The sequence below is a fragment of the Pan troglodytes genome, chromosome 9 (genome assembly GCF_028858775.2).
Source record: "Pan troglodytes isolate AG18354 chromosome 9, NHGRI_mPanTro3-v2.0_pri, whole genome shotgun sequence".
Classification (NCBI taxonomy): Eukaryota; Metazoa; Chordata; class Mammalia; order Primates; family Hominidae; genus Pan; species Pan troglodytes.
The window spans coordinates 13,998,153-14,021,326 of record NC_072407.2 but is presented as its reverse complement, the minus strand read 5'-3'; the positions used below and the strand labels follow the sequence as shown (position 1 = coordinate 14,021,326).

Sequence of the window (23,174 nt, the reverse complement as noted above, 5' to 3'; positions counted from 1 at the left end):
TGTTCTGTCAGGTTTGTCAATGATCAGATGGTTGTAGGTGTGCGGTCTTATTTCTGAGTTCTGTATTCTGTTCCACTGGTCTACATATTTGTTTTGGTACCAATACCATGCTGTTCGGGTTCCTGTAGCCTTGTAGTATAGTCTGAAGTCAGGTAGCATGATGCCTCCATCTTTGTTCTTTTTGCTTAGTATCGTCTTAGCTATTCAGGCTCTTTTTTGGTTCCATGTGAATTTTAATATAGTATTTTCTAAATCTGTGAAGAATGTCAATGGTAGTTTAATGGGAGTAGCATTGAATCTATAAATTATTTTGGGCAGTATGGCCATTTTCACAATACTGATTCTTCAAATACATGAGCATGGAATGTTTTTCCATTTGTTTGTGTCCTCTCTGATTTTTTTGAGCTGTGGTTTGTAGTTCTCTTTGAAGAGGTCCTTCACTTGCCTTGTTAGCTTTATTCCTAGGTATTTTACTGTTTTTATAGCAATTGTGAATGAGAGTTCATTCATGATTTGGCTCTCTGCTTGCCTGTTGTTGGTATATAGGAATGCTACTGATTTTTGCACATTGATTTTTGTATGCTGAGACTTTGCTGAAGTTGCTTATCAGCTTAAGAAGCTTTTGGGCTGAGACAGTGGGGTTTTCTAGATATAGGACCATGCCATCAGCAAACAAAGATAATTTGACTTCCTCTCTTTCTATTTGAATACTCTTTATTTCTTTCTCTTGCCTGATTGCCCTGGGCCAGAACTTCCAATACTGTGTTGAATAGGAGTTGTGAGAGAGGGCATCTTTGTCTTGTTCCGGTTTTCAAAGGGAATGCTTCCAGTTTTTGCCTATTCAGTATAATATTGGCTGTGGGTTTGTTATATATGGCTCTCATTATTATGAGGTATGTTCCTTCAATACCTAGTTTATTGGCAGTTTTTAACATGAAGGGATATTGAATGTTATCAAAGGTCTTTTCTGCATCTATTGAGATAATCATGTGGTTTTTTCTTTAGTTCTGTTTATGAGATATATCACATTTATTGATCTGCGTATGTTGAACCGTGACTAGCCTGGCCAACATGGCGAAACCCTGTCTCTACTAAAAATACAAAAATTAGCCAGGCATGGTGGCATGAACCTGTAATCCCAGCTACTCGGGAGGCTGAGGCACAAGAACCCCTTGAACCCAGGAAGCAGAGGTTGCAGTGAGCTGAGATCGCGCCACTGCACTCCAGCCTGGGTAACTAAGCAAGACTCTGTCTCCAAAAAAAAGAAAAAAAAAATTTCAGGGAACTCTTATGGATAGATTTTTTGGGAGGGTTTGTTTCTAAACAGATTTAAGAATAATTTAATAGTGAATCAAATATGTTTTAAAATTTATGAGTTGATAGAGATATTAATTTTTAAAAACCAAACTAATTGGTTACCTGTGGTAGACACTAGAAAAACAACTTATTGCTTTTAAAATTGTTAAACAAAGGGATAGAATCAAATATTTATCCTGCTTTTCTAATACAGGCTATGCCTGTGGTTCACCAACAGTTGATAAGGGAAAGGTTTCTCTTGATAGAAGTACTCTAACTAATGAGTGAGGAAGTAATGCTAGAATTAGAATATCACAATTTTACAACTTCTAATATTAACAAATCTGGGCATTGACAATCAACATCCTCTAACATAACAAAAGGAGAGACAAACAGATGTGCCCGGTGAGTGCTACCCCTCAGGCTAGTACTGTCTGAAATACTCTTGCCAAACAAGCCTGAGTCTGATCAAGCATCTAGATTCAACTACTAATTTGTAGGAAAACACAGAGGACAAAAGAAATGTGTCAGATGTCACCACTGGGATGCAGTCAGACTGATGGAAACTTTCTAGGACAAATGATCCGGTTTCTTCAACAAATAAATTGCAAGTGGAAAAAGAAACTAGAATAAAATTGATGCTAGCAATATACAAACTATTGGTAATATATAGACCTTATTTGACCTTAATTCCTACTCAAGTTAAGCAAACTGATTGTAAAAATAACAGAAAAACAAAGACAAACTTTTTTTTAATTTTTATTTATTTACTATTTTTTTTTTTTTTTGTCTGTCACTCTGTTGCCCAGGCTGGAGTGCAGTGGCGCAATCTCAGTTCACTGCAAGCTCCGCCTCCCGGGTTCATGCCATTCTCCTGCCTCAGCCTCCCGAGTAGCTGGGACTACAGGCACCCGCCACCACACCCGGCTAATTTTTTTTTTTTTTTTTTTTTTTTTTTTGTATTTTTGTAGAGATGGGATTTCACTGTGTTAGCCAGGATGGTCTCGATCTCCTGACCTCATGATCCACCCACCTTGGCCTCCCAAAGTGCTGGGATTACAGGCGTGAGCCACTGCGCCCCAACAACTTTTTTACATTTAAAAAACAATTGTAAATTTGAACAATGACTAGATATTTGATATTAAAGAATTTTTATTGTTACATAAGTATACATTTTTATGGGGTACAAGTGATATTTTGATACACGTATACGGTGTGTAATGGTCAAATCAGAGTAATTAGAATATCCATCACCTCAAACATTTGTCATTTCTTTGTGTTGGGAACATTTCAAATCTAGCTATTCTGAAATATACAATAAATTATTGTTAACTGTAATCACCTACTGTGCTGTCAAACACTAGAACTTATTCCTTCTAAATGTATTTCTGTACCCATTTACCAACCTCTGTTTATTCCCCCTTCCCAGTAGCCCTTCCCAGCTTCTTGGAACCATCATCCTACTCTCTACTTCCATTAGATGAACTTTTTTTGCTCCCACATATGTGTGAAAATGTGATATTTATCCTGTGCCTGGCTTATTTCGTTTAACATAATGACCTCCAGTTCCATCCATGTTGCTGCAAATGACAGGATTTCATTCTTTTTTTATGGCTGAATATTATTCCACTATGTATATATACCATGTTTCCTTTATCCACTCATCTGTTGATGGACATTTAGGTTTATTCCATATCGTGGCCATTGTGAATAGCGCTATAATAAATGTAATCTCTTTGATATACTAGTTTTCTTCCTTTTGGATATATATCCAGTGGTGGTATGGTAGATCTACTGTTAGTTTTTTAAGGAATCTCACTACTGTTTTTGCATAATGGCTGTACTCATTTATATTCCCATCAGCAGTGTACAAGCATTCTCCATTCTCTGTGTCCTTACTGGCATCTGTTACTTTTTCTTTTTTTGATAATAGCCACTTTAACTGGGACAAGATAATATCTCCTTGTGTTTTTCAATTTAACTGGGACAAGATAATATCTCCTTGTGTTTTTTAATTGTTAATTTTTGTGGGTACATAGTAGGTGTATATATTTATGGGGTACATGAAATGTTTTGATACAAGCATGCATTATGTAATAATCACTTTATGAAAAATGGGGTATCCATCCCCACAAGCATTTATCCTTTGTGTTACAAACAATCCAATTATATACCCTTTTAGTTATTTTTAAATGTACAATTAAACCATTAATTACTGTAGTCACCCTGTTGTGCTATCAAATACTAGGTCTTATTCTATTTTTTTGTACCCATCTCATTGTGGTTTTGATTTACATTTCCCTGATGTTTAGTGATGCTGAGCATTTTTTAATATGCCTGTCGACCATTGTTATGTCTTCTTTTAAGAAATGTCTGCTCAATCATTTGCCCTTTTTTTGTTTGTTTGTTTGCTATTGAGTTGCTTGCATTCCTTGTATACTCTGGTTATTAATCCCTTGTTGGATGGATGGATAGTTTGTAAATATTTTCTCCCATTTTGTATGTTGTTTCTTTAGTTTGCTAATTGTTTCCTTTGCTATGGAGAAGCTTTTTAACTTGATGTAATCCCATTTGTCTATTTTTGCTTTTGTTGCCTGTGCTTTTTGAGGTCTTGCCCAAGAAATCTTTGCCCAGACCAATGTCCTGCAGCATTTCCCCAATATTTTCTTCTAGTAGTTTCATAGTTTCAGGTCTTACATTGAAGTCTTTAATTCATTTTGATTTGATTTTTGTATATGGTGAGAGATGGAGGTCTAGTCTCATTTTCCTGCATATGGATATCCAGTTTTCCCAACATCATTTATTGAAGAGACTGTTATTTCCCCAGTATCTGTTCTTGGCACCTTTGTGGAAAATCAGTTGGCTATGCATACATAGATTTATTTATGGGTTCTCTATTCTGTTTTTTTAGTCAATGAGTCTGTTTTTATGGCAGTACCATGCTGTTTTGGCTACTATAGCCTTATAGTATATTTTGAAGTCAGATAGTGTGATGCTTCCAGCTTTGTTTTTTTTTCCTCAGGATTGCTTTGGCTATTCAGGGTCTTATGTGATTCCATATGAATTTTAAGATTGTTTAAGGCTAGGACTTCCTGATATTAAAGAATTATTGTTAATTTTTTAAAATAGTGGATTTGCAAAATATTTGCATGAAATAATTTCTTATTAGAAAAATAACCAATATGCAATAACCCCAAAATGCTTATTGGTATAGATAACAATGAGAATTACCACATTTACTGGGACCCGTGTCAAGTACTTCCAGGCCCTACTAAATGGTACTGAAACCAATAATTAATAGTTGGCAGTTGAAATATATAATGATATTTATGCATCAGTGTTTATAATAGCAAGCAGTTGGAAATAATACAAATGTCTATTAACAGAAACAAGAAAATGCTGTATATTCATACCATGGAATTCCATACAATAGTTAAATTGTGCAGTAGTTGAAAAACAAGACTCTATAAGCCAAACTGGCTGGGTTCAAATCCCATCTCTGGCTCTGTCACTCCCTATCAGTGTTCCCTTGAGCAAATTACTTCTTTTTGCCTCAGTTTCGCCCCGCCACGCCTCCCGCTTTTTTTTTTTTTTTTTTTTTTGAGACAGTTTTGCTCTGTCATCCAGGCTGGAGTGCAGTGGCACAATCTTGGCTCACTGCAACCTCCGCCTCCCAGGTTCAAGCAATTCTCCTGCCTCAGCCTCCTAAGTAGCTGGGATTACAGGCATGTGCCACCACACCCAGCTAATTTTTATATTTTTAGTAGAGACAGGGTTTCACTATGTTGACTAGGCTGGTCTTGAACTCCTGACCTCAGGTGATCCACGTGCCTCAGCCTTCCAAAGTACTAGAATTACAGGCATGAGCCACTGCGCCCGGCTATTTCCTCATTTTTAAACAGGAGAACTAATGGTACTTATCTCAGTGGGTCATAAGATTGTTGTGAGGACTAACTGAATCAGTAAATATTTATACTGAGAATGTATTATACTCAGTACAGGTTGGTTATAATAATTTTTTCTTATTTTAAATATTTTTTACAGAGATATTTCTAGTTGTCAGATAATTCTCATTACCTGAATAAATCTAACAACATAATGCATGAAAAACCAAGTTGCAGAATGAAACACAACATTGTACTACTTGTATAAAGTTGTCCAGCCTAGGCATCATAGTGAGACCCCTATCTCTACAAAAATTTTGTTTAATAATTAGCCAGGTATGGTAATGCACACCTGTAGTCTCAGCTACTCAGGAGGCTGAGGTGGGAGGATCACTTGAGCCCCAGAGGTTGAGACTGCAGTGAACCAAGATTGTGCCAACTGCACTGTAGCCTGGGCAGCAGGTGAGACCCTGCCTCAAAAAAAATAAATAAATAAAAACTGGCCAAAAATGGGGAGGATTGGGAGAATTTCGATCATATCTTATATTTTTGAGACCACCAAACCCAGGCAAAGGACTGGACAACAGTCTTGGATTTGATGTCTACCAATTTCTGGACCACAAAGGAAAGAAATTGATTTATCCTCTGAACTCTTAATATTTACTAAACAACTTAAGACACAGAATCATTAGAAGGCTAAGTGGTTTAAAAACAGAGTTCAACTGGGCCTGGTGGCTCATGGCGTTAATCCTAGAACTTTGGGTGGCCGAGGCGGGAGGATCACTTGAGCCCAGGAGTTTGATACCAGCCTAGGCAACAAAGTGAGGCCCCATCTCTACAAAAAATACAGAAATTAGCTAGGCATGGTGGTGTGTGCCTGTGGTCCCAGTTACACAGGAGGCTGAGGCAAGAGGATTGCTTGAGCCCAGGAGGTCAAGACTACAGTGAGCCTTGTTTGTGCCACTACACTCCAGCCTGGGTCACAAGGCGAGACTATGTCTTGAAAAAAAAGGACTTCAATCCATTCATCCCAACTACTGACATTTATAGAATCTGGCACATCAAGTGAATACTGGACAATGCTCGTGGATGAATATACCTCTTGTGCAGAAATTGTATGCCTTGATCTGAGCAATCTAGAAGGGGTATAGACCATTCTGAGTTTAAGGATACTTGTACTGTTCAATCTGAGTATCAGGTAGTAAAACAGGAAAAACTGTAGAAGATGCTTATAGTCATCCCATTTAACTAAATGGATTATTCACTATTCTGTAAATCCCACTAACTAATGAGCATAATATCCTAAATACTCATTGCTTATAGGCCATTCTCTTTCTGCTCCTGCTGAGTTGTATGTTTACATAAGCCAGTTGTGTTTTGTTCCTGATTAATTATATAGTTTTGTTAGATGTCACATAAATAGATGAAATATGAGTTATATACATGAAAAGCATCAATAAGGGATAGAATAAAACCTGCAATATAACTTATGTATTCTTTATGGACATACACAGGTAAAAAACAAAATGGGAAAGATAATATGTAATTCATGATCATGGTTACCTCTAGGATAGGAGAGAAATAGAATCAGGAGAAGTATACAGTGGACTTGTGTGTATTGTATGTCCTTTCTTTAAAAAAAAAAAAAGAGAGAGAGAGGGAGGGACAAAGCAAATATGTTTAAGATTTGATAAAGCCAGGTTTTGGATACAATTTTTTCTATTCCTATCTTCCTTTTGTTTGTCTCTCAAGACTAAGCAAAAGAAAGACTCCCAATTTCATCAGAAAATGCTCTAAAATTAATTATTAAAGTGACTTAATATCTGGACTTGGTCAGGCCAGAGCAGAATCACAGGAGGACTTGCTAGCACCATCCCTGAATTGTGCAGTTAGTTAGGTACACTTATATTCCAGGGACCAGAACTAGATAGGAAATCTCCAGCAATTTAGACAACGAATCTCTGCATTATTCTTTAAGACCATTACATGTTTATGGAAAAGACCTGCCAGCTAGCCTTCTTTCCTGAAATCTGGTTTTCCCTGAGCTCCCAAACTAGAGCCTTGAGCTTGGGGAACTAACATGTCTAGCCAGACAGGCCTTCAACAGGCCCCTCATGCTGATATCTTAACCTTTCCCTTAACCATCTCATCTCTCAGATGATTTGCATCCTTTATTTGGATTTGAATCTGGCCTGCTGGTTGGTGAGCCCCATGAGTTTATTCTTCATATCCTGTCCCATGCTGGGTTTCCTTTTAAAGCTTTGTGGAAAATGAATGGCATTGCTTAATCTAGTACCTTCAAGGGCTGTTTTTTCTAGATAAAGAAGGAAGTCAACACATTCTTAAATATCTCATAAAATTGCATGGCACAATACCACTTTTTTTTTTTTAGGACAGAATCTTAAAATTAATATGAAATGTAAATATTGTTGCCAGAATTGAAGAGAATGAAAGAGAGATGTGATTTAACAAAAGCATTCCCAACCAGCAGCACCATCTCACACCCTCAGTATGAGTTAAATCTCATCTTTGTGCAATATTAAAAGATTATGATGCTAGTATACAGACCAATTTGTAAAACCATCTTGTCTTGGGAAAGTTTTTCTTCAAACCAGAGAAATTATTAGAATCAAAAAAAAAATAAACACAAAATAATAAAAAAAAATTTTTTTCTTAAATTATCACAATCAGAAGATAGTTTTATCCATAGATGCTTATTTTCTCTGTTTACTAAAATTACTGCTACTGTCCCAGGTTATACTGAATTCGAAACCCTAAAGTCTCATTACATCTTTCCCTACATAATTATATTACAGGTTTGTTTTGTAAAATATGTTCATTTTGTATCTTACAGAAACAACGTAATGGAAAGCTTTATTTCTGTTCCCATCTGTTCTACTCATCTTACCATATGACCCTGAACAGTTCTCTTTCTTTATAGATTCTCTCAAATGCACAGTGAACACCTGAAATATTTACCTTACCACCCACTTTCTAGCCCAAGCTGACTGCAAAGTTCCATTTTTGCAATTTGTAGATCAAGCCATGATGGAGTCTAGGCAGAATAAAGTGATACTGCCCTCTGCTGGTCCTGAGAACGCCCATCAGTGGAATGGCCCTGCCCACCCTCACTGAGGGACACAGTGCTCTGCTTGTGGTTGACCAGACAAAGCAAGAAACCACAAAGAAAGAAGGCAAATTGCATGTCTAGAAAAAGAATAATATTTTAAGTATTTGGGGGTTAATGATTTCTAACGCACATATCAGGAGATCATTTTATCTGCAGGCACTTATTTTCTCTGTTTACTAAGACTACTGCCACTATCACAGATGCCATAGCCATTTGTGTCTGTCTTGCCACCAAGTGTTTGTACTATAGTCACTTCACCCTGCTGTAATGCTCACCTAGTAAACAGGCTGTGGGTTCTGACCCTTTGGGCCACTGTCAGTCTTGTCTTGCACCGTTTTTCTTCCTTGGAACATATATAGTCCCACTTTTGCTCAAACTATTTAGATTAGTTTTTGCATATTCAACTTTTAGTTTGTGCATAAACATGAAGATACAGGTTGAGTATATCTAATTCAAAAATTTGGGCCACACTTGGTGGCCTAATCCTATCCCAGCACTTTGGAAGGCCGAGGTGGGGGGATTGCTTGAGGCCAGGAGTTCAAGACCAGCCTGGGCAACATAGTGAAAACCTGTTTCAAGAAACATTTTTTTTTTTTTTTTTTTTTGAGATGGAGTCTCGCTCTGTTGCCTAGGCTGGAGTACAGTGGCACGATCTCAGCTCACTGCAACCTCCACCTCCCAGATTCAAGCAACTCTCCTGCCTCAGTCTCCCAAGTAGCTGGGATTACAGGTGGCTGCCACCACACCCAGCTAATTTTTGTATTTTTAGTAGAGACGGGGTTTCACCATATTGGCCAGGCTGGTCTTGAATTCCCAACCTTCAGTGATCTGCCTGTCTCAGCTTCCCAAAGTGCTTGGATTACAGGCGTGAGCCACTGTGCCTGGCCTCAAAAAACATTTTTTAAAATTAGCCAGGTATGGCAGTACATGCATGTAGTCCTAGCTACTCAGGAGGTTAAGGCGGGAGAATCCCTTAAGCCCAGGAGTTCTAGGCTGCAATGATCTATGATTGTCATCAGCCTGGGTGACAGAGTGAGACCCTGTCTCCAAAAAGAAAAAAGAAAATTCAAAATGCTCCAAAATTCTAAACTTGTAGTGGGCTGGCATGATACTCAGAAGAAATGTTCATTGGAGCATTTCAGATGTCAGATTTTCAGATTTAGAATGCTCAACCAGTAAATATGATGCAGATATTCCAAAATCAGAAACACTTCTGGTCCCAAGTATTTCAGATAAGGGACATTCAACCTGTAATGTCAACTCAAATGTGCCAAGGAAAGCAAATATACACCATCAGTGTGAAAAATACTGAAGAAAGGTGGGGCTTCATTACACCTTCAGATTCCTATACATTTCTGTTAAGTTTTAATAAAAGATGTTTAATTAATAACTTTTTTGGCATGCTGATTATCCTAAAAGTACTTTTTGAGAATCTGATAAGGATTTATTAAAAGCTCAGTTTTTTGGAGCTTATCTATATGAATATAATTTCAAGACTTCAACATTTTTAGAGTTGCCATTGATTATGTTATGCTGCATTTGTAAGAAATGGTACTGCCCTGAGTATACTCATGGTAAAGGCAGTTGAGAATTACAGTTTTATCTCATTTGAATTTAGTGCCTTTAAAATCTCTTTCAGGCTGGTCATGGTGGCTCACATCTATAATCCTAGCACTTTGGGAGGCCAAGGCAGGTGGATCACTGGAGCCCAGGAGTTCAAGACCAGCCTGGGAAATATGATGAAACCCCATCTCTACAAAAACCCCATCTCATCTCACTGCAACCTCCACCTCCCAGGTTCAAATTTTTCTACAAAAAAAACTACAAAAATTGCTGGGTGTGGTGGAGCACACCTGTAGTCCCAGCTACTACAGCTACTAGGGAGGCTGAGGTGGGAGGATCTTTTGAGCCTGGGAGGTTGAGGCTGCAGTAAGCCATGATCATGCCACTGCACTCCAGCCTGGGTAACAAAGCCAGACCTTGTCTCAAAAAAAAAAAAAAAAAAAAAAACTGTTTCAAAATAGGCTTGTGTACTGCTACTGAAACAATTGTTGGTCCTTACAGTAAAGGACTAAAAAATGAAGGAGGAAAAAGTGTGTAATCCATGTCCCAAGTGTCTTCATGCAGAGTATAGAAGGAGCTTGTGATTCAGTGTGTGTGGCTTCTGCTTACGCACTCACAAAACCACACACATTTTGTTCATGATTTCCCATAGGTAGACAGTAACTGTTTCTTAAATGAGCAGATAGGCATAATGAAATCCAACAATGATCCCTGTGCACCCTCGCAGAACTCCTGATTTTTGCTTCATAGCCACAACTTACAGCCACTTAATAGGGAGAACTGAGGTTATAGCAAGTTACCTCAGCAGCAGTAACACAGTCCTATCTTGAAAGGGTCTTACAGATGGCATGTAGTACACAGAGACTCTTTAAGGCAAAATCACAACCACCCAGCTTCTAACTACACAGGTACTACATTTCGTGGTATGCAGCTCTAGACCAAAAAGGAGATTAGCATGTATTGAGCATGTAATTTTTACCAGATGTCTTATATATCTGGTATACGTCCCTAAGAAATGAACCAACTTTTGTTGTGTAACTGTTATATAACCTTAGTAATCATCTTCAGTGTCCAACATTTCAGGAGAAGAGACTCAGCTTATTAAATTGCTTTGAAAGAAAACTTATCAGAAACTTTAGTTCTACTCACAGAAAACAGATGAACTCAATTCCAAAGAATAAAATGGGCCAAAAAATGTTTATTGAAAATGGTACCTACTCTTTCTTGGAAAATTATGAATTTTTAAAAATTTGAAACATCCTTAACTTTTACTCTAAAAGTTATAGAGTAACTTTTATTTCCAGAAATAAAAGAAAGTTATTTTCCAGAAATAGTTTTGGAAAGATGACTCAAGTCACTAACTGAAATTTGGCAATGTAAATTATCTTTAAATTTTAAAATGCAATGTTATACAAGTTTTTTTCAGAGGTTCCAAGGTAGAATATTACTTTGGGAAACAAAATCATAAAGTGAGGGGAAAACAGAAGTGCTAATTGGCAGTTAATTTGGCATTTCATTTATTTTTATTTACTTTCAGTTCTTTTGAAAGACAATTTGGTGTTATAAAAAGAGCAGGGGTTTTGGAACTAAACAAACTTAAATATATATGAAGTGCCTTCTAAATGCCTGCAGAGTTCATTTTCCTTCCCTCTGTTGTTAATCACCTCTTAAGTTTACTCTTACGCTGAAACCCAGCAGGAAGTCCCTGAAAGGAAGGAGGTTTGGTTTGTGTTTATCTTTCCCTGCACAAATTTGGTTACCAGAAAATGCCCTTGAAGCCCAGGGCAGTCTTCTAGAGAGTATGTGAGCCAGGCAACAGCTTTGGTGGGGAGGTAATGGGCTGGAATGAGCAGCAGGAAAAGTGCAGTTCTCCTGAGTCCCTAATTCATGCTATATCCTCATTCTGTGTGTAAGGCCAAGCTGTAGGTTCACTCATATTTCAGTTGTTGTCTCTTTAAAAAAAGTACCCTAAAGCCAAGTAGAAGAAATGTTAAATTATCTGGAGTTTTATGTTTATGTCGTGATGGATTTTATTATATGCCCTAATTGTAATAATATTCACTAAACCTACAGTGCCTCCTTTTCCTGTATTTTCTAATTGATATAATAACAGCTTTGATTTTTAGCTGTTACTAAAATACCCATTTTGATAAAGTGACTGAGACTCTCAAGGATCCAACAGCAAGCCCACAGTTGCCAGTTAAAAAGGAGTAAGTTGCTGATTGCTAAGCCTGTACTACCATACGATATTCTTTAGAGAAATCCTTTGATCACATCTATGATTAACTGTGGCCCCTGTGACCTTATGAACTGTTATAATTCTGCCAGCCCCATGGTGATGTATTTTGTGTGTTCTCACAGAAACTTGCCCCTGGAGTCAGCCAGTTTGCTTACACGTGTGTACAAGACCACCCCATTTGGACAAATCAGCAATTTTGGGAGACAACCTTTTACAATGCAGTGCAGGAACAGGTTCGCTCCCTTTATCTCTCAGCCAAGGAAGACAATCATGCCCTGCATCTGAAGCAAAAGGTAAGAGAGAAGAAAAGAACTCTAATTGTGTGGGATTAGGATTCTGGCTTTAAGGAAAGCAGATGTTCCCAGGGCAAAAAAAACCTCTAGCTGCTTCCTGCCAGTGTATTTGGGTTTTATTTAGGGAGCCCTGTGATATCTTTCTTCTGTTGATTTCAGACATTATGTTTTTCCATAATAACTTCTTAATACAGTTCTTCAGCACTAGGATTGTTTTAATATACTTTAATAAATAAGAATTTCCTGGAAATGACTATAGGAAGTTGAATAGAAAGAACAAACCTAAAATAACAGGCATACTTCTCTATGCAACTAACTTCCCTGGAGGAATATCAAATTAAAGTTAATTAACTCCAAAATAAATGTAAAATTTGGTAGTTGTATTTAAAAAATGCCAGTAATAAATCTAGGTCTTCTTCTAGGAATATTCTACATGTTTCTCTATGTTTTATCCGCATAAAATATTTTTATGAAAAATATCAAAAAAATTTAAAAATCAAGAAAATTGTTTTTAATTTGAAAGAGTCGTTTTAAATACTCTGAAAGTTTAAAACATCATTTACTAGCTCTCTGGTTTGGGGCAAGTCATGTTACTTCACTGTGCCTTATATCTTCACTGGTAAAATGGATATGATTATTATGAGATTTTAGTGTCTCATATATAAAGTGCATTGAAGAGTACATGGTATGCAGTAATAATAAGTGTTAGAAACTATCATCCTCATGAATTGAACTTAAAGCAGCCTTAAAGGCTGATTATCATTATACTCCAGAAATTTACTGGGCTTCGGGGGTGCTTTTGATAATTTTTTAAGCAGATGTAATGTTAATATTGACACATCTCGAAAGCATCCATAGAGCAAACACATGTCACTGCTTCTTTGTCAGCCATTCTAAAGAAGTCTATCCCGGAGCCAGCCCTAGGTTAGGTACAAGTGAGACCATAGACATACCAGCTCTTCACAAGCTATAAGGTGCTTTGCTGCTGCTTCCTGAGGTTTGTCACATAGTTCCACTCAAGGCCTGTTGGATCTGGGAAAGAAGACTAGGTTTTGTTTTGTGGTGGTTATGTTTTGTTTATGTTTTCATTTTTGCTGATTTAAGCATTTAATAGAATAGTTATTTAAAACATCTATGTTAGGCCGGGCGCGGTGGCTCACGCCTGTAATCCCAGCACTTTGGGAGGCCGAGGCGGGCTGATTACAAGGTCAGGAGATCGAGACCATCCTGGCTAACATGGTGAAACCCCGTCTCTACTAAAAATACAAAAAATTAGCTGGGCGTGGTGGCAGGCGACTGTAGTCCCAGCTACTCGGGAGGCTGAGGCAGGAGAATGGCGTGAACCTGGGAGGCAGAGCTTGCAGTGAGCCAAGATCGCGCCACTGCACTCCAGCCTGGGCGACAGAACGAGACTCCGTCTCAAAAAAAAAAAAAAATCTATGTTTTTTAAGCTCACCTGAAGTGATGGTTCTCTTTTGGATTGTGTTGCTTTATTTTTTAGGATAAGCTTCCTGATGACCATTATCAGGAGAAGACAGCAATGGACCTGGCAGCTGAGCAACTACGCCTTTGGCCTACCCTGAGCAAGTCAACTCAGCAAGAGCTAGTGCAACATGAGGAAAGCACTGTCTTTAGTCAGGCCATTCACTTTGCAAACCTCATGGTGAACCTGCTAGTTCCACTCGACACAAGTAAAAACAAGCTCCTAAGAACATCAGCGCCAGGTGACTGGGAGAGCGGAAGCAACAGCATTGTCACAAACAGGTACCAAAATGTGAACACACAGACCCTCCTCCTCCTCTTCTTGGGGCCAGTCTTGGCTTGACAGATAATATTAAACATTTTGAGCAAATACTGCTGTACATATTTCAAAAGTTAACCATTTTTCCTCACCTTTGGACTTGCTCAGCTTTTCTCTCTAAAAGATTCACTTCATCCTACTATTCTTAACCACTTCCCACACTTTCTTCTTTTTTATGACCTAATTTTTCCAAATGTCTCACCCATTACTGATCCAGCCCTTCAGTTACTGTCTGCTAAAGCAATTTACAGAAATCATTCCAAAGAAATTAGTGAGCACCTTCTTGCAAAAGTGGCTGTTTGTTTCTCAGCCCTCCTTTTCCTCAACCTTGTAGTCATACCCTCAACCATGCCTTCCTCTCTACCCTCCAGTGACTTCTCATACCACTGAAACTAAAACCCAGTGTTTACCATGGCCTGCAAGGCCTATCGGAATCCGTCCTCTGGCTACTGCTCTGACCCCCTATTTCCTATCACTCTTCTGTCAAGCAAACTGGTCTCCCTGCTCATGCTAATCCTCAGACACTCCAAGCATATTCCTGCCTCACATCCTTTGTACTGGTATTTTCATCCTGGAATATTCTCACCTAAACAGGCCAAGAATCACTTCCTCACTTTATTTAGGTCTCTGCTCAAATGTTACTTGCCTCAAGAAGCCCTCCTGACTTCTGCATCTTAATAATACCTCTCCCTCTCCTACTTTGCATTGTTTCTTTCATGTCATTTTTTACAACCTGATTTATTTTCATATGTTTGCTTGTTATGTTTCCTTTGTCAGTTTTGTTCATTGCTGTATTCCTAGTGTCTTTGCATATAGTACTCTATAAATATTTGGTTGAACAGATGATTAAATGAGTGAATAAATGAACTTATCAACCCAACAGTAGTGAAATTCTATCCTTCTTAGAGCTTCAGTGATGGGTGCCGCAACATCCTGGTAGTTCGAGCTCGCATAAATTCTTCTCCTCATGCTCCTTCAGGCAGCTCCTCTTCTCTTCCCATTCTCAATTCCTTTTCCAAGCTCTTCTTACTCTATGGAAGACTCATCCACAAGCCTAAATCTCTGGCCCAAACCTTTTAATCTTGTTATCCTAGGTACTTCATTTTTGTCAGGAACACCTCAGAGTTTCTGGTCTTCCAGGCTAGACAACTTGGAATCAGCATTTCACACCATACAGTCAACTGCACAGATCTCTTACCCCCACCCGTATAGAGTTTCTTGTTCATCCTCTGGTTATTTAATGGGAACAACATAGTCTGGCCTTTATCACTTCAAGCCCTAATTATAACAGTCTCTTAGTTGTTTCATTTTTTATTCTTCTTTCTACTGCCAAAAGGATCTTCCCGAAATGATGCTTTCCCATTCCTTCACTACTCGTAATTCCACAAGACTCTGTTTCAATACAGGACCTATCTGTTTAATTTGTAAGATATTCCTTAGCTGTCACAGCTTTATCTCCATTCTCCATTGCCAGTGACGTTCATCTTCATTATAACAAGCAATAACTATATTTTACATTTCTTTTAAAGTTTTGGGCCAGGCATGGGGCTGACTACCTTATAATCCCAGCACTTTGGGAGGCCGAAGCGGGAGGATTGCTTGAGGCCAGGAATTCAAGACCAGCCTGGGCAACATAGTGAGACCCTATCTCTACAAAAAATAAAAATTAGTCAGGTGTGGTAGCACACACCTGTAGTCCTAGCCACTTGAGAGGCTGAGGCTGGAGAATCACTGCTGCAGGAGGATTTCTTGAGCCCAAGAGTTTGAGGTTACAGCTAGCATCGCTGCACTCTCGCCTGGGTGACAGAGTGAGACCCTGTCTCTAAAATAAATAAATAAATATAAACAAATAATAATCATTATAGATGACAGTGCTCTCTCAAAGTCTGCATATTGATGGCCATAGTCTCTGCTTAGCTTTACTTTAACAATCTCTAACACTGATTCAGCTAATGTGGTTGGCTTTGCAGAAAAGAGAAGTTAATAGGAACAGACAAATGAGTCTTTTCCCAGAGTCTGATGGGTTGAACAGTAAGAGCTGAATAAGCAAGAAGGGCAGAGATTGAGCTTTCACATCTGTTCCATTTCAAATTTGTTCCCTTCTCTTGCATGATTTTATCATCTACAGAAGAATGCTGGCTTCAAAGTGGCCAAATGGGTTGCAGTTAACTCAGAGAGTGATAAATCCTGGCAAGAGAAGGGACAGTTTGGTCCTTATATATGGAAGAGTAGGCTTGTTGCTGAGAAAAATTCTCTTACTTTGCCTACCAGGGAACATGTTCCTCAGTTGCCAAGTAGCCAAAGATAGCCATATTACTTGTTCTCTATGTAATAATTAACTTGGGAGGACAGGTTGCTTTAGAAGGCCCAGGGAGTCCATAATAAATGAAAGAATCCTCTTTTGCTTTATTTTCTGTGGTTCCTGCATTCCTTTTGGGAGAGTGACAAAAGGTATTCCTTACGGAAGCAAATCTGGGTCCAAACAAATTTCCTTACAGAAACTTACTGCCTGACAGTAGTTTCCAAATGTAGACTAGTAGAACATTGTGTTTTATCACCATCACTTACCAAGGAGCCATGGAGTTAAGTGAGCCTTCTACTTGAGTAGACATCACTTTGATCATGTTTCTGTCGCTATGTAAATTGACTACTATATAGTAGTCATTTGTTGCATTTAAGTACTGACCATGATTTCTTTCCTTGACTGTCTTAGTATTGCAGGAAGTGTAGCTGAGAGCTATGATACAGAGAGTGGGTTTGAAGATTCAGAGAATAATGACATTGCCAATTCTGTTGTGCGGTTCATTACCCGATTTATTGACAAAGTTTGTACAGAGAGTGGAGTTACTCAGGATCACATCAAGAGCCTTCATTGCATGATACCAGGTAATCACTCTGCAGATATTAGAGAATCAGAATGTTGGAGATTATTGAGTTTCAGCATAAAACCTGGCAATACATGTGTCTTCCATTATAGTTCAGCCATGCTATTTATTTATTTTCTGATTAGTTTTTAAAATGTTTTTAAATTGTTGTAAAATACATATATAACATAAAATAATCTAAGTGTACAATTCAGTGGCATTAATTACATCTACAATGTTGTGCAGCCATCACTATTATCTATTTCTAAAACTTTTTTATTACTCCAAACACTCTACCCATTAAGCAGTAACTCCTGTTTCCCCTGGTAACTTCTAATGTATTTTCTGTCTCTATAAAGTTGCCTGTTCTAGATAGTTCACATAAGTGGACTTAGATAATATTTGTACTTTTGGGTTTGGTTTATTTCATTTAGTATAATGTTTGCAAGGTTCATACGTGTTGTGGCATGTATCAGAATTTCATTCCTTTTTATGGCTGAGTAACTTTCCATGGTATAGCTGTCCCACATTTTATCCATTCATCTGTTGATGGACATTTGAGTTGCTTCTCCCTCCCTTTTAGCTATTATAAATAATAATACATGAATATCCACATATAAGTATCTGTTTGAGTCCTTTCATTTCTTTTGGGTATATATGTAGAAGTGGAATTGCTGGGTCATAATGGTAATTCTCTTTAACTTTTTTGAGGAACCAGTAAACTGTAATTAACTTTTAATTCTAAAATATCCAGAATTTGTTTTTATCCTGCTTGTCTGTGTTCTTTCATTTTGAATACTCTGACTCATCCTAGGAATTGTAGCTATGCACATTGAGACCCTAGAAGCAGTACATCGAGAAAGCAGAAGACTTCCGCCTATTCAGAAGGTAATTCCAGACTACATGCTTTCAGGGTATAGCCTCTCTTCTTAAAAACAAACAATAGACTGCTATGTGCCAGGAAAGGATGTTCACCTAACCTTTGACAGACACTAACTCCAGTTTTAATGATATGTTAAACTGTCAGAGAAGTGTGTCATATAGAACCTTATAAAAAGGATACTGAAATAGGAACAGAATCTTTTCTTAGATTCAACAAAGGAGCAATAATAACCTCTCATTGAGTCTACTTTTATAGGCAGGGCATAAATTAGGAACATTTCTAACCTCTAAGCCCAACCCAAGATTTTATACTGTGCCTATTTTCTCCCCCTCCCCCACCACCAAAAAGGATTTAAGGCAATTATCATAAAAAACCCAGGTTTCTGAATCTGACTATACATCCCAAACAGCTGGAAAGTCTATTAAAAATTCAGAGTCCTGGACCCAACCCCAGCCTCCTGAAATGGAGTACCCCAGAGCATGTCTGGGAATCTGTATTTTAACAAGGCTCTCAGATGATTACTTTGTAGTCTGGCGCCAGTAGACTATGGTTCAGGACCCTCTTGCCTATATAACAGAACTTTATAATAGAACAAAAACAAATTGAGGCCAGGAGCCATGGCTCACGGCTATAATCCCAACACTTTGGCAGTCCGAGGCAGGCAGATGACTTGAGCCCAGGAGTTTGAGACCAGCGCCTGGGCAACATGATGAAACCCCATCTCTACAAAAAATAATTTAAAAGTTAGCCAGCCGTGGTGGTGTTATCTGTAGTCCCAGATACTCAGGAGGCTGAGGTGGGAGGATCACTTGAGGCCAAGAGGTTGACGCTGCAGTGAGCTGAGATCATGTCATTGCACTCCAGCCTGGGTGACAGAGCAAGACCCAGTCTCATAAATAAATAAATAAATAAATAGGTAAATTCATTCATTCATTCATTTAGTCAAAGGAGTGAGCAGAAGGCAGATAGGTAGGAATATAATTCTATCAGAAACCTGAGACACAGCGATTATTATACTTTGGCTTTACATTTAGCTCTAAACTCACTAGAGCCAACAAAAATAATAGTGCTGATTAGTTTTTATTGCTTAGTAAAAAATAAACATATTAGACCTTCAGGAGAGATTTTTTTTTCCTAGCCCTAAACTCTTCAGAGGAATGTATCATATGGTTACTGAGTCAGAATTTCCTGAGTTGTGTAAATGTTCATTACGTGGCCAAGGACAGGTCTAGTTAAAAGCTCGTCCATATTTTTTGTTTTTTTGAAAAACAAAATAATGTGCAAATAATTTCAAAAGTAATAATGTTCTTTGTATAAATTTGAGCATAAAAGAAATACACATTGTAGAAAGTGAAAGTCCCCTGCAGTCCTCCCTATACTACCTCCACCTCCACCCTTAACTGTGATACCATTGCCTTTAACAGTTTGGTTCACAGTCTTACAATTCCTATTCTTTTTCCAAAAATGGGATTATAATGTACATACTGGTTTCTAACTTGCTTTTTTAACTAATCTATGTATTCTGGGTTTTTATTTTTGTTTTTTGTTTTTTTTTGAGATGGAGTCTTGCTCTGTTGCCCAGGCTGAAGTGCAGTGGCACGATCTCGGCTCACTGCAACCTCCCCCTCCCAGGTTCAAGCGATTCTCCTGCCTCCGCCTTCTGAGTAGCTGAGATTACAGGCGCCTGCCACCATGCCCAGCTAATTTTTGTGTTTTTAGTAGAGGCAGGGTTTCACTATGTTGGCCGGGCTGGTCTCGAACTCCTGACCTCAGGTGATCCACCTGCCTCAGCCTCCCAAAGTGCTGGGATTACAGGCGTGAGCGACTGCACCCGGCCTTCTGGATATTTTTCCATGTTAACACATATAGATCTATGTCATTTTTTAAAGGTTACAAAATGTTTCATTGAATGAATATTTCAGATATTTGAGTTATTTCTCAGTGACTTTACTTTTACACAATTCTGCAAAGAATCCTCTCACATTTGGGTATATAAACTTCATTTCTGCCTCTTACCAAATCAGGTTTTTCATGTGACTATCTGGGAAGTCTGGCTTAAGTTTTTTAGGTCTGTAACTGAAAAGATAACCATGGTCTAAGTATTAGAAACTCCACAAAAGTTGTGTTTAAAATACTTTTCTATGGTGGCTCATGCCTGTAATCCTAGCACTTTGGGAGGCTGGGGCAGGTGGATTGCTTGGGGCCAGGAGTTTGAGACCAGCCTGGGCAATGTAGCAAGATCCCATCTGTACAAAAAAAATTTAAAAATAAGCCAGGCATAGTGGTGCATGCCTGTAGTCTCAGCTACTCAGGAGGCTGAGGTCAGAGGATCTTTTGAGCCCAGGAGTTTGATGCTGCAGTGAACTATGATTGCACTACTGTATTCTAGGCTGGGCAACAGAGCAAGACCCTGTCTCCAAAAATCAATCAATTCGTCAATCAATCAATCAATCTTTTTCTGTTGTAAGCCCAAGATTCTTAGACCTGCTCTGCTGCCAGGAGAAGAAATTGTCTGTGAGGGTCTTCGAGTCTTGCTGGATCCTGATGGAAGAGAAGAAGCTACTGGAGGTCTTCTCGGAGGCCCTCAGCTCCTGCCAGCAGAAGGAGCCTTGTTCCTCACCACATACAGGATTCTCTTCAGAGGAACACCCCATGATCAGTTAGGTATGACTCGACGTGCCATCAGAACATGGGTATCTGTGTGGTACATGAGGTCTCCATCCCATCTGTGCACAGTGATTTGCAGATCATTTTAAATCCGAAGTCAGCTTTTTGCCACACAGGTATTTTGGTGAAATACTTTAGTCTGACAGAGCTAATGATAATTTGGGTCATAGTTTTTTACTTGAAGAACAAAGTGTTATCTTCTAAACAATAAATCAAGGGTTCATTTGCTGAAATGATCATAATTTCATTTCATGAGGCAGAGTATTATACCCTAGAGATATTCACTCTAACTGCTGAATATATCCCTTGCTGGTTTGTCCACGCTTTCTGAGTCCTACAGTTAACTGTAAAACTAAGGTCTTGCAGATACTTGAACCTTTTTGTGGAAGGATATGCTAACTATCACAAGGTTGTCCAGCACCAACTAATCCCACTTCCCTCTTATTCCATTCCAATTAACCCCACTTCCCTTTTAGCAGACAACTTCTCTTCTACTTGCCAAACTCCTATAACTTCTGTTTCTATTTTCTACTATTCAGTACAGCCTTCTATATTGGAAAGGAATAGCATGCCCTACCAGAAGTAATCTACATTATCTTCTTAAATTCACTATAGTCTATATGTAAAATGCTCTTGTTGATAGGAAAAGCACATAATTAAGACTTTGGGCAAAACAACAGGACTCCAAGTCAAAGCTCAGTGACTTAAATCACTTAACCTTTCTGGACTTTATTTTCCTCTTTTATAAAATTGGGAGATTGGGCTTTCATTGGTGATAATTCAGTGGTTCTTAATGTTGGCTGTATATTTGAATTATCTGGGAATCTTTAAAAAAAAATACCAGTTTCTGGGCCCAACCCTCAAACAATTGTATTAGAATCTGAAGCAGTAGAAATAGGGAGACCCAGGCATCTGTGTATTTCTTTAGCCCCACAAGTGATTGTGATTGAGAACCACTGGGCTAAATGGTCACGAAAGTGCCTTTCTCCTTTGAAATTATGTATGCAGTAGCATTTGATGAGTATGCACTATGTGCTACTCATTTGTTGGACAAGTGAATTCAGATATATAAAATGTATTCTCTTTTAAATCTTAACAGTTGCATTATTCCTAGGTTGAATAGAATCAAGATGGCTTAGTACATCAGTCATAAAAGACTGCTTACCATATAATGCGCAACAGTTCATAAAATTAAATAAGGAAAGATGAATTTGTAAGAATAGTTCTGCTTATTTTGAAAAAGTGAAAAGGAGAAAAAAGTGTCTTAGACTGCTCCTTCATATTGCTATACACAAATTGTATTTGAAAGTAAACGTATTTTTAAAAGAAACTATGCAGTACTTACAATTTTTTATAGTAGGACTTTTGTGAGGTTAATGGCCATAAACACACATTTTGGACACGTAAACGTGATACTTATGTGTTCATTTAAATTGCTGTAATTTATTTATTTTAAAGTTATGCTTAGTGTGAAATCTCATATTCTCTGCCTTTTCCTTGCTTATGTGTTCATTTAAATTGCTGTAATTTATTTATTTTAAAGTATGCTTAGTATGAAATCTCATATTCTCTGCCTTTTCCTTTCAAATTTTGAATTAATTTCACTTAGGAAAATTATTTTTGTCAAAGAAAATCTTTTTATTTCCTTTTAAATTTCTAATTTAAAATTTATCCTTTGATGACACATAGAAATATTATAATTTTACATGTTATATAAATGTAGGTGTTAAATACATCCTAGAACTTAAATCCTATGTACATCCTGACTTTGCTTAGCCTCTGGATATGAGCTTGATGTAAAAAGATAGTCAGAATTTTTCTAGATTACAGATTGATAGATCCAGGGAATTAGGATTCTGATTATAATAAATGAAGAAATGTATGAGCTGTTAAATAAGATGAACCTAGTTCACATCTCCCCACCCCCTCCCCACCCTGGCTTACTAGCTGGGAGGCCTTGTTCATTGCCACTCCTGTTATGTTCCTCTACCACTGCCTAAAATGCTCTTCCTTTCCCTTCTGCAAATCCAGATTCTACACTTCCTTTAAAGCTCCATCTTCTCTCTCAATTCTCCCAAAAATCATTTTCTATCCAGCTAGCATGCAGAGATCCTTCTCTGAAATATTTAAATCCCTGTAGACTGTTCCCTCAAACGTAGGAGCTAACCACATATTATTATATTCTGCATGTGACTCTCCTCCCACGGGAAATTGGAAGCTCTTCAAGGGAGGTCTTGAGTGTGCTACTTTTTTTCTAGACTCTCATCTTCATAACCTCAGGTACTTGATAAATAATTATTTATATTTTCCCCTGTTTGCTTTAATAAACTCCTAAAAATCTTGCGCTTAAGTCCAGGCTTATTTTCCAAAGGCACATATATATAGTATAACATCTTTTACATATTTGGAAACAAACTTTAAAAACCTATTCTCTTTTGCTTTATCCTTACATTAAATATCTTGGGTGTCTTTTCAATACTTGAGGAGTATTTTTTTTTTTTTTTTGTAAAACCTCCCTTCCTATAAAATTGCCTTAAACCAGGTGATCTTATGT

At 38.0% G+C, this 23,174-nt stretch overlaps 1 protein-coding gene across 7 annotated transcripts in view; it reads left to right on the top strand.

The window, feature by feature from the left end:
* SBF2 (SET binding factor 2) overlaps positions 1-23,174 on the top strand; it is a 516,757-nt gene that overhangs the window by 424,677 nt on the left and 68,906 nt on the right. For all 7 annotated transcript variants that reach the window (XR_010147145.1, XR_010147144.1, XR_010147143.1 and 4 more), the window contains 5 exons: positions 12,235-12,405; positions 13,907-14,169; positions 16,920-17,092; positions 17,885-17,958; positions 20,422-20,617. Coding sequence is in view for 4 of the 7 variants with exons in the window: in XM_016920369.4 (XP_016775858.4) it covers positions 12,235-12,405; positions 13,907-14,169; positions 16,920-17,092; positions 17,885-17,958; positions 20,422-20,617 (877 nt within the window). In the remaining 3 variants the exon portion in view is untranslated. The remainder of the gene's footprint in view (positions 1-12,234; positions 12,406-13,906; positions 14,170-16,919; positions 17,093-17,884; positions 17,959-20,421; positions 20,618-23,174) is intronic.